General features: G+C 49.6%; 1 protein-coding gene and 1 pseudogene across 1 annotated transcript in view; both read left to right on the top strand.

Annotated features, from left to right (window-relative positions):
• Nucleotides 1-468: 468 nt before the first annotated feature.
• On the top strand, nt 469-778 carry LOC144609707 (histone H4-like; annotated as a pseudogene).
• A 7,181-nt stretch (nt 779-7,959) lies between these two features.
• Nucleotides 7,960-10,562, top strand: part of LOC144609591 (uncharacterized) — a 36,646-nt gene continuing 34,043 nt past the window's right edge. The window contains exon 1 of the mRNA XM_078428095.1: nt 7,960-8,239. Within this exon, the coding sequence (XP_078284221.1) occupies nt 8,053-8,239 (187 nt within the window). The 5' untranslated portion in view covers nt 7,960-8,052. The remainder of the gene's footprint in view (nt 8,240-10,562) is intronic.

Below are 10,562 nucleotides of genomic sequence, written 5' to 3'. Positions count from 1 at the left end.
TTGTTGCTGGCCCTGATTTGTCTCGGTCTTTTCTCACCTCCAACTTTCCATGCCCTCTCCACTGCCTCCTCAATTTCCCCCACACCCCCTCCCCAATTTCAGGCTGAAGAAGGGTCCCGAGCAAAAACATCACCTATCCCTTTTCTCTTGAGATGCTGGTTACTCCAGCACTTTGTGTCCATCTTTCGTATGAATCAGCATCTGCAGTTCCTTATTTCGACCAGTTCAACATGGGGATTGGCGGGAACGCTAAATTTAAATTGTATTGTTTATTGACGGTTGGAAATTGGCGGTTAAAGAAAACGGAGGGCGGAGCTGGAAGATGAGAGGCGTCCCTCTTTCTGCCTGTCACAATGATTCTGCCTTTTCTCCTCCTCTGCATTTTCCCGGCAGGTCGAGGCGCTGTGTATAAAAGGAGACAGCAACAGCGAGATTGTCACTGAGCAGCGACTCGAGTGAAGCAGCATCATGTCTGGCCGAGGGAAAGGGGGCAAAGGTCTGGGCAAAGGCGGAGCAAAGCGGCACCGAAAAGTGCCGCGATAACATCCAGGGCATCACCAAGCCAGCCATCCGCCGCCTGGCTCGGCGTGGCGGGGTCAAGCAGATCTCGGGTCTGATCTACGAGGAGACCCGCGGGGTGCTGAAGGTTTTCCTGGAGAATGTGATCAGGGACGCGGTCACCTACACCGAGCACGCCAAGCGCAAGACGGTCACTGCCATGGATGTGGTGTACGCTCTGAAACGCCAGGGCCGCACTCTCTACGGGTTCGGCGGATAAATAACTACCCCTTTATTCGAACACAAAACAAAGGCTCTTCTAAGAGCCGCCCACAGCCTCACAGAGAGAGCAGTGACCACCCGATTTAGTTAATTATAATTTGTTAAAGGTTCACTGGGGCCGATGAGATTTTCAACTAATTATATTGAATCCTGCAGCAGTCAATATGATCCGGTAAAGGAACATTTTGTGACATTGGTGATCGGTTGTACTGTTGCGGAGTGGTGTCTCCGCCTGTTTAACACCGGTCCGGTATCGGAACAGTCTGGGCGGCATTCGGTCATGAAGAGAGGCGTTGCTCCATGGAGACAAAGATTCGTGTCGGCGAAATGTCCGCTATTCATTCCCTTCACAGATGCTGTGACCGGTTGTTATTCCCAGTATTTGGGAGTCGTCACGCAGATGGTGACGGTATGTAGGTTAAATTTTCCCTCCACGGATTGATGTTCTAGAAACATCGGCTTTTCTGAAATTACCCTGCTCCCCTCTCACTGATCCCGTTGGGTGAGAGCTCCGTGTAACTGACGGAGAGGAGAATGTGGACTGTGGAGGAAGCCGGACAGAAGCGGATCGCTTTGTGCGGGGCAGATGTTGGCTTTATTCATGGGAGTTGGCGGGACGCAAAGGGGAACGTGAGTAGATCCGGTTGTTTCATACGTGAACGTATCGACTGAACGGAAACCGCCCACCCCAGCCGGTACTCAGCCCTTCGACAGACACTGTGAGTGGCTCTGAAAAGAACCTTTGGGTCGTTAGATTGACGTTTCGCTGATCTATTTGCTCTTAGTGCCAGAGGTTGCGCTGGTTTTCTTGGGCAACAGCACGGCCTGGATCAAAAAATACTTTATTCAAATAATAAATATCATTCACAAAACATATTCTTAAACAAGCCCATCCGACATTTCCGGAGGTTACATTTGGTACAGACATTCACTTAGACATTTACTTACATTTAGACATTTACCCAGTATCCCTTTTTTGGAGGGGCGTCTCTCTCCACCACACCCTGCCCCCCCATGTCCAGCAGCGGAAGGACCCTAGACTGTGGTCCTCCCCCACAGGGCCTTAGCGTTGGCTGCACCGAGCTTCAGTGCGTCCGTCAGCACGTACTCCTGCAGTCTGCAGTGGGCCAGTCGGCCTTTTGGCTAAGATCAAGTGTAGTATCTGTTCTTGCACAACCTAATGTTCTTATAAGAACAGTATAAAAGCAGTATCTGTATTGAGGCGTGAATCAGTGACGAGGAGCGGAGGTCAGGAGCACGAGGCTGGTTTAGGGGTGGATCCATGCTGGTTGGGTAACCAACCTAACACCCTTATCCAGGTGGGATGGCAGCAGCAAGTGGAGCTGGAGGACAGGGTATCCGGAATACCCTGCGTGTATCGGTGAAGGACCTCAGGGAGGGGATCCCTTTCTCAAGGGACCTCTTCACCAAGAAGGTGCTGCTGGAGGCCTGTGGATTCAAGGCCGGGGACATCTTCTGCCTCCAGGACTTCCCAGGTAACGGATATTTCGACGTTACCTTCCAGAACCCGGCGAGATGGCAGAAGTTGCTGCAGGACTTCCGGGAGAAGGGGAACGAAGCCCCGCTGTCGCTCCTGAAGGTGCAGCCGCTCTTCACCCTCCCCACCCAGAGGGAATGGATGATCACGGTGCACATGTTCAACCCACATGTGCCCGTCGTGGATGTCCTCACCTTCCTTGCGCGCTACGTCGAAGGGGCCGGGAACTGTGTGGACATAAAGGACTTGTTCGGGATCTGGACGAGCAAGAGGCAAGTAAAGGTGAAGCTGAGGGTGGACGGGAAGGGATTTATCATCCACCCTCCCTCGGTGTTGGCCATCGGAGGGAACCGGGGCTACACGACGTACGCGGGGCAGCCCAGGGTGTGCAGGAAATGCAACAAACCTGGGCACGTGGCGGCAGAATGCAGGACAGTCGTCTGCAGAAACTGCAAACTAGAAGGCCACGAGACAAGGGACTGCAAAGAGAGTAAGAGCTGCAACCTGTGTGGGGAGGCAGGCCACCTTTACAGGGCCTGCCCAAAAAGAGCAGGCACGTATGCACAGGCGATAAGAGGGGCCGCTGCCAGCACCCCCAGGGTGGACGAGACGTCTCCTACCACGGCAAAAGCCCAAAAAGGAAAGGAGGGCAGGGGCGATGACAGCGCGACCACCTCGAGCCCCCAACCGCAGGACAGAGCCCCCCAGGCCCCTGCCCACGAGGGTGAGTCGATGGAAGAGGGGGAACAGGAAGAGGAGGAATGGAAGGTGGTACAGTCGAGGAAAACGTTGAAGGCTGTGCGTACAGAGAAAAAGCCGGAGGGGGCAAGCAAGTCCCAAAAAAGAGTCCTCTCCCAGGACGAGGCCAGCAACCTCTCCGCGTCGGAGGATGAGACAACCGGGAGGAGCCGACAACGGAAGCAGAGGCAGAGGAAGAAAACGGGGGAGGAGGAAGTTAAGAGGAAGAACGTGTCTGTTGCCCCCCAGCCCCAGGAGACTGGGAGCAGTGCCAATGGGCCCCAGCCCCAGGAGAATGGGAGCAGTGCAGCGGCCAATGGGCCCCTGCTCCGGGAGACCGTGAGCGGCACAACGGCCAATGGGCCACAGCTCTGGGAGACCGGGAGCGGCACAACGGCCAATGGGCCCCAGCTCCAGGAAACTGGGAGCAGTGCAGTGGCCAATGGGCCCCAGCTCCGGGATACCAGGAGCAGTGCAGTGGCCAATGGGCCCCAGCTCCAGGAAACTGGGAGCAACGCAGGGGCCACGCCAGAAAATTCACCCTGTGCTGAGGAAGCCACCAGCCTGTACCACTACCTGCCCGCCTGAGTTACTCTAGCATTTTGTGTCTATCTTCGATTTAAAACAGCATCTGCAGTTCCTCCCGAGCCATATTATACTGATGTGTTCTAAGCTACACTACCCGCCTTTCCACATATTTCCGTATCATCCGCAAACTTGGCCACAAAGCCCTTAATCTCCACTGCCTGTACATGATCCATACCTCTCTATTCCCTGCACATTTGTGTGCCTATCTAAAAGCCTCTTGTACACCACTATTGTACCTGCCTCCACCACCTCCCCAGACAATGCAATCAAGGCCCCCACCACTCTGTGTAAAAACACTTGCCCCGCATATCTCCTTTATACTTCCCCCCTCTCAACTTACAGCTATTCCCATGAGTACTGTTCATTTGCAACCTGGGAAAAAAGTTTTGAATGTCGACCTTATCTATGCCTCTAAACATGGGACATGTTTGCAGACATCACTGTTCTCCTCCCTGAATTCCCCAGTTTATGCGACTTTCTCAATGGCTGCCAATATAGCATTCTACATTGATCCTTCAGGGACCCTAATCTCTCCTTCGTTGCCTTTCAATATGCTTAAATAATTCCCAGGTTATCTCCATAACCTTCTCTGCCAAAGATATCTCGTGTCCTCTTTTTGCTCTTCTGATTTTCGACGTAAGAGTATTTCTACATCACTTGCACTCCCCAAGAGATTTGCTTCATCCCAGCTATCTACACATGATATATACTTCTTTAATTCCTTCCTCTACTTCCTAAAAATATTGAGCAATTCAGGTTGTTGACAAATACTTTATTGAACTTTTACAGGTGTACAGAAGCGTACTGTTGCATCACGGTCTGGTTTGGCAACTCAAAGGCCCATGTACGAAGGAGACTACAGAGAGAGGTAGACACGACCAGGTCACTCACATGTGCTGACCTCTCCACCATCAGAGGGATCCAGAGAAAGCACTGCTTTAAAGGCAGCTAATATAATAAAACCACTCCACCCTGGCTGTGCTCACAATTCACCCCTGCCATCAGAAAGAAGGTGCAGGAGTCTGAAAATCATGGTCATCAGGTTCAAGAACAGCTCCTTCCCAGTAATTATCGTGCTTTTGAACAGGACACAATACTAACCTCAGCTGTGATCTGCTGTGCACCATGTTTTTAGCTGCATTATGGATTTCCGTTGTTGCACAATTTTGGTTACCGAGTAATGCGGTTACAAATTTAATGTATGTTTAATTGATAATTATGATCTGTGTGCTAAGGTGTTAAATGACATTTGAAGCTGCAGCAAGTGTGAATGCCATTGTTCTATTGCGGGTACATATCTATATACAAAAACTCTCGTTTGTTTGTTCCTGAACTACAGCCAGAACGGTACACGATAGCGCGGCAGTTTTAGGCCCACCTTACTCACCATCTGGTGCTAGTGGAAGAAGTTTAATTGAAATAGGTGTTATATTTTTTAAGTTATTCACATTTAAAAAGTTTAAATCTATCTCCTAGGGAGGGAAGGGGAAAAGGAGGGAGGATAAGAGGGGTTGAGTGGGTGGGAGGAGAAGGGGGGGAGCGAGGGGAGGAAAGGGTAGGAAGGAGGAAGGGGGGTTGGGGGAGGGAGGGAGGGATGAGGATAGGAGGGGGAGGAGTGGGGGAGAGGGGAGGGTGGGGAGGGGAGAGGGGGAGGCAGAGGTGAGGAGGAAGGGGGGAGTGGGGAGGAGAGGGGAGGGGGGAGGAGAGGGTGCTGCACCAATGCAGGAGAGGTTTGGGCCCAACGTTCCACTTGGTCTAGTGACAATTAAACGTCCTTGACTCTTGAGAGCCCAAATATCTCTTGTGGACCCAGGTTCCCTCATCCTGATGGTCACTTTCAGTGGTCAAAATGTTCAAAACTGGATTCCCTTTCAGCATCTTGTTAACTTTGCCCAAATGCCTTGAGTTTTACTCGAGTGTCATGTTATCTCTTTAATAATAGCAGCTGACATTTTCCTGTGACACAAAATGCTGGAGTAACTCAGCGGGACAGGCAGCATCGCTGGAGAGAAGGAATGGGTGACGTTTCGCATTGAGAAATATCTATCTTCGATTTAATCCTGCAGTTCTTTCCGACACATTTTCCTGTGACAGGTGGTTGAGATCACTTGCCTGGTGTTTCCTGCTTCCCCCCCCCACCCCCTCCACATTTGTTGGTATGGAATTGTTCTCTTTGTTGTTGCCGGAAGGATACTGCCCCTAATCTGGGAATATTTGGAAAAAAAATAAAAATGCCAGCTCAACAGCAACTTTTTAAATAACTCTGGAATGATGAGAAGACGACCCAGAGCTGCCCTCAGCTCCAACAGCTGTCTAGATAACAATTTTGATTGAAATTTTTCAGGGATTCCCCTGACTTCCAGTTCCTGATTTACAGCCATTTCTGCAAGGTTCATTGTATCCTCTGTAGTGACTCTGACAGACTCATGGGATTGTGCAGTAGAGACAGCCCATGTGGCCCTCCATACTGACGAATAAGAGCCCCCCTGTACCAGTCCAGTATATCAGCACTTGCTCCATAACCTTGTACACTGCAACGCTTCAAGTGCTCTTCCAGATACTTGTTCACTTGTGTGAGTGTTCTTGCATCCACTACATTCTCAGGCACCATGTCCCACTTTGCATGCACGGTCTGAGTGTAATACAACACTCAGGCCCCGTCTAATTCTTGCCTTCCTTACCTGGTAATATTTCTCACTCACTCTGCTGTCAACAATTTACCACCATTACCCCTCAGACTCACTTTGCACAGAATCACCGCTGACTTTCTCAATAAATTTCCATTTTATTTGATCTCACCAGAAATGCTTACACTTTACACGATTCTGACTGGCTGCATCTCTCGCCTCTTACTTTGCTCTTTATCTCTTTCATTAATTTTTCTCTAATCTTTTTCATTGCTTCTGCCTTGGAAACGATTTATTTTGTTCACGTTTCTGTCTTGAGAAAACAGTTTCTATTTCGCTTCCCCAGTTGCACATTTGACACCAAAATGTCTCCGGAAGACGGGAGCACTGTGAGAGTCATCTTTTTTAACTTCTCCAGTGCTTGACACCATCCGGCCTGCATTGCTAGGCAGCAAACTGACGAAGATGCGGGTGCATGCACCATTGGTGTCCTGCATCACTAATTACCTGACTGGACGACCACAATGTCAGGCAACAGAACTGTGTCTCGGACATGGTAGTGAGCAACACGGGGGCCCCACAGGGGACGGTACTCTCTCCCTTCCTGTTCAACATCTACACCTCGGACTTCAGATATAGCTCAGACTCCTGCCACCTGCAGAAGTTTTTGGATGACTCTGCAATTGTGGGCTGCATCAGTGAGGGGAGGGAAGCTGAATGCAGAGGTGTGGTCAAAGACTTTGTTGAGTGGTGTGGGTTGAAATAACTGATGTTGTACCAAACGGTTTTAGCCAGTGCCAGCTTCTTCGCTGTTGTGTGCTGGAGCAGCAGGGCAAAGGCCGCGGACACCATCAGAATTCACAAACTCATCTGTCTCCGCCCTGGGAGCGGAAGTGGATTCATAGGAGGTGGTCTTGGAGGGGAGGATGCTACTCAATGACACACTATGTAACAGATTGGTTCCACCATGATGCAGTACAGACCACCACAGGATAGCCCTCTTGCCTGTGGCTATCAAACTGTGCAACTCCTCCCCTTTCTGTGGTGGGGTAGACTGACTCCATTCCCCCCACCTTCAAATCTATGCACATCCCCAACCCTTTCCACTCGTCACTTTAATTTCATGTTTCATGTATCTAGTGTTTTGTGACTGTTGGCAGTAGGGTTGCCAACTGTCCCGTATTAGCCGGGACATCCCGTATTTTGGGCTAAATTGGTTTGTTCCGTATTAGTCCCGGGGTGGTGGGGTTTGGGGGTGGGGGTGATGTAAGCCTGGACGCTGCAGGCCCCGACGTTGTTTTATCCGGACAGTTGAGGTCCAGACAATCGAGTTTTCCGACATTTTAGCTCCAAACACTCTGGACGTCATCTTGTCCCGCATTTGGGAGAGAGATAGTTGGCACCCCTACCGACAACAGTATTATTTTTACAAATTATTAATATATTCAGTTTCTGTCAACTCAATATCAAATATCATGTACCTTGTGTTTTATGACTGTTGGCAGATCAGTTTCGCTCCTGCGAAAAGTGACTGCCCGCAGCGGCTCCTCTGATAGACAGCTCACTCTGCCCCTCCCCCCGGGCTGCGGCCGCCCCTGTCGCGTGATGCGAGACAACTTCGGCGAGTCTTTTGCGCGATGACGTCATAGAGGCCACGTACCGTCACTGACGTCGTTCCCTCGGCAACCCGCCGGTCGGCGGCGAGGCCCACGGAGGGGGAGGGGCCTGGGCCCGGGGGTGGAGCCTGAGGTAAAGGACTGGACTGAAGTGGGGTCGGTCTGTACTTGCTGGAGTTGAGAAGAATGAGAGGTGATCTCACGGATGCTCTTGTGGTTTGCAGACTGGTTTGGAGAGATGGAGAAGGCGGCGATTGTATCAGACGAGCTGGTCCTTGCTCTCTGCCATTCCCGTGTGGATCTGGGGCCTGACTGGTGGAGTCTTGTGGGCCTGACTGCTCCTCCACTGTGGACATCGGGGTCTTCTCTTCCTGCCTGCCGGGCAGTGAACAGTGAGTGTGTTAGTGTCTTACTCCCTGCCTCAGTTTGAGCATTCTCATCCTCGTGTACCAATCCCTCCTTGGTCCTCACACCCTCACTCAGTCTGTCACCTCCTCCACTCCTGTGACCCTCTGAAATCTTTGTTCTCCTCTATCTGTGGCCCCCTTTTCTTGCTCACATTCTTTGGCTTCACAAATTGGAGGCCTCAGTGTCACAAACAGCTGGAGTAATTCAACGGGACCGTCAGCGTCTCTGGAGAGAACGAATGGGTAACCTTCGTGTGGAGACCTTTGATTTGGGAAAAAGGAAATGAGAGATCTAGAGTTTGATGTAGAAACATAAAGAACAATGGATGAAAGATATGCAAAAAGTAACAATGATAAAGGAAACAGGCCATTGTTAGCTGTTTGTTGGGTGAAAAGAAGAAGCTGGTGCGACTTGGGTGAGGGAGGGATAGAGAGAGGGAGAGTTGAAATTAGAGAAATCAATATACTTCTGGTCAAGTGAAATATGAGATGCTGTTCCTGCAATTTGTGTTTGGCCTCACTCTGACAATGGAGGGGACAGAAAGGTCAGTGTCGGAATGGGAAGGAGAATTAAATTGTTTAGCAACCGGGAGATCAGGTAGGTCCAGGTGGACTGAGCAAAGGTGTTCAGCGAAACGATCGCACAGTCTGCATTTGGTCTCACCGATGTATACGAGTCCGCATCTTGAACAACGGATACAGTAGATGAGTTTGGAGGTGGTGCAATTGATCTTCTGCCTAACCTGAAAAGACTTTCGGGATCCCTGGACAGAGTCATGGAAGGAGGTTTTGGGACAGGTTGCATCTCCTGTGGTTGCAGGGAAGGTACCTGGGGAGGGGGTGGTTTGGGTGGTTTGGGTGGGAAGAGATGAGTTAACCAGGATGTTTCGGAGAGAACGGTTTCTGTGGAAGGCGGAAAGGGGTGGAGATGGGAAGATGTGACTAGTGTTAGGATCCCGTTGGAAATGGAGCATTATGTCGGAACATTATGTATTGTATGCGATAATAGACAATAGCTGCAGGAGTAGGCCATTCGGCCCTTCGAGCCAACACTTCCATTCAATGTGATCATAGCTGATCATCCACCATCAGTACCCCGTTCCTGCCCTCTCCCCATACCCCCTGACTCCGATATAATTAAGAGCTCTATCTAACTCTCTTGAAAGCATCCAGAGAATTGGCCTCCACTGCCTTCTGAGGCAGAGAATTACACCGATTTACAATTCTCTGAGTGAAAAGGTTTTTCCTCATCTCCATTCTAAATGGCCTACCCCTTATTCTTAAACTGTGGCCGCTGGTTCTGGACTTCCCCAACATTGGGAACATGTTTCCTGCCTCGAGCGTGTCCAATCCCTTAATAATTTTATATGTTTCAATAAGATCCCCTCTCATCCTTCGAAATTCCAGTGTATACAAGCCCAGTCACTCCAGTCTTTCAACATACGACAGTCCCGCCATTCCGAGAATTAATCTAGTGAACCTATGCTGCACTCCCTGAATAGCCGGAATGTCCTTCCGCAAATTTGGAGACCAAAACTGCACACAGTACTCCAGGTGTGGTATCACTAGGGCCCTGTACAACTGCAGAAGGACCTCTTTGCTTCTATACTCAACTCGTCATGAAAGCCGACATGCCATTAGCTTTCTTCGCTGCCTGCTGTACCTGCATGCTTACTTTCAGTGACTGATGAACAAGGACACACAGATCTTTTTGTACTTCCCCTTTTCCTACCTTTGGGTCAGGTTTGGCTGATGGGGTGAAATTTAAGGACTAGGGGCTGTCTATCTCTGTTGCGACTACAGTGGTCTGTGCAGGGATCGGTGATGAATAAGGTTATCTTACAAGTTTACAACTGAATATATATCAACTGGGAAAGCAGCCAAGGGAATAGCAGATGAAGTTTAACTCAGATAAGATAACGGAGATAAATCCACATAAGACAAGAAGTTGAACCAGTGCAGGACATGCGTAATAGAGTTCAATTTGAGTTTATTGTCACATGCACGAGTACAATCAGCTGTTGGAACAATAAAAAAATCTTGCTTAAAGCAGCATCAAATACATGTAGGCTTAGATAAATGCACAAAACAAAATACATATAAATTGTACATTAAAATAAATAAAATTCTTAAAGAAAGATGACTGCAAAACCAAAACAAAGTACAACAACAAAAGTCTATAACATTGCAAGAGTTGTGCCATAGTGTTCCATTCTCGAGGTACGATTAGGATTGTGTAGATTTGTTCAAGAACCTGAGAGTTGTATGAAAGCAACTGTTCCTGAACCTGGTGGTTGAAACCTCAGGC

This window comes from Rhinoraja longicauda, chromosome 34 (genome assembly GCF_053455715.1).
Source record: "Rhinoraja longicauda isolate Sanriku21f chromosome 34, sRhiLon1.1, whole genome shotgun sequence".
NCBI classification, from domain to species: Eukaryota; Metazoa; Chordata; class Chondrichthyes; order Rajiformes; family Arhynchobatidae; genus Rhinoraja; species Rhinoraja longicauda.
This window is presented reverse-complemented; position numbering and strand designations above follow the sequence as displayed.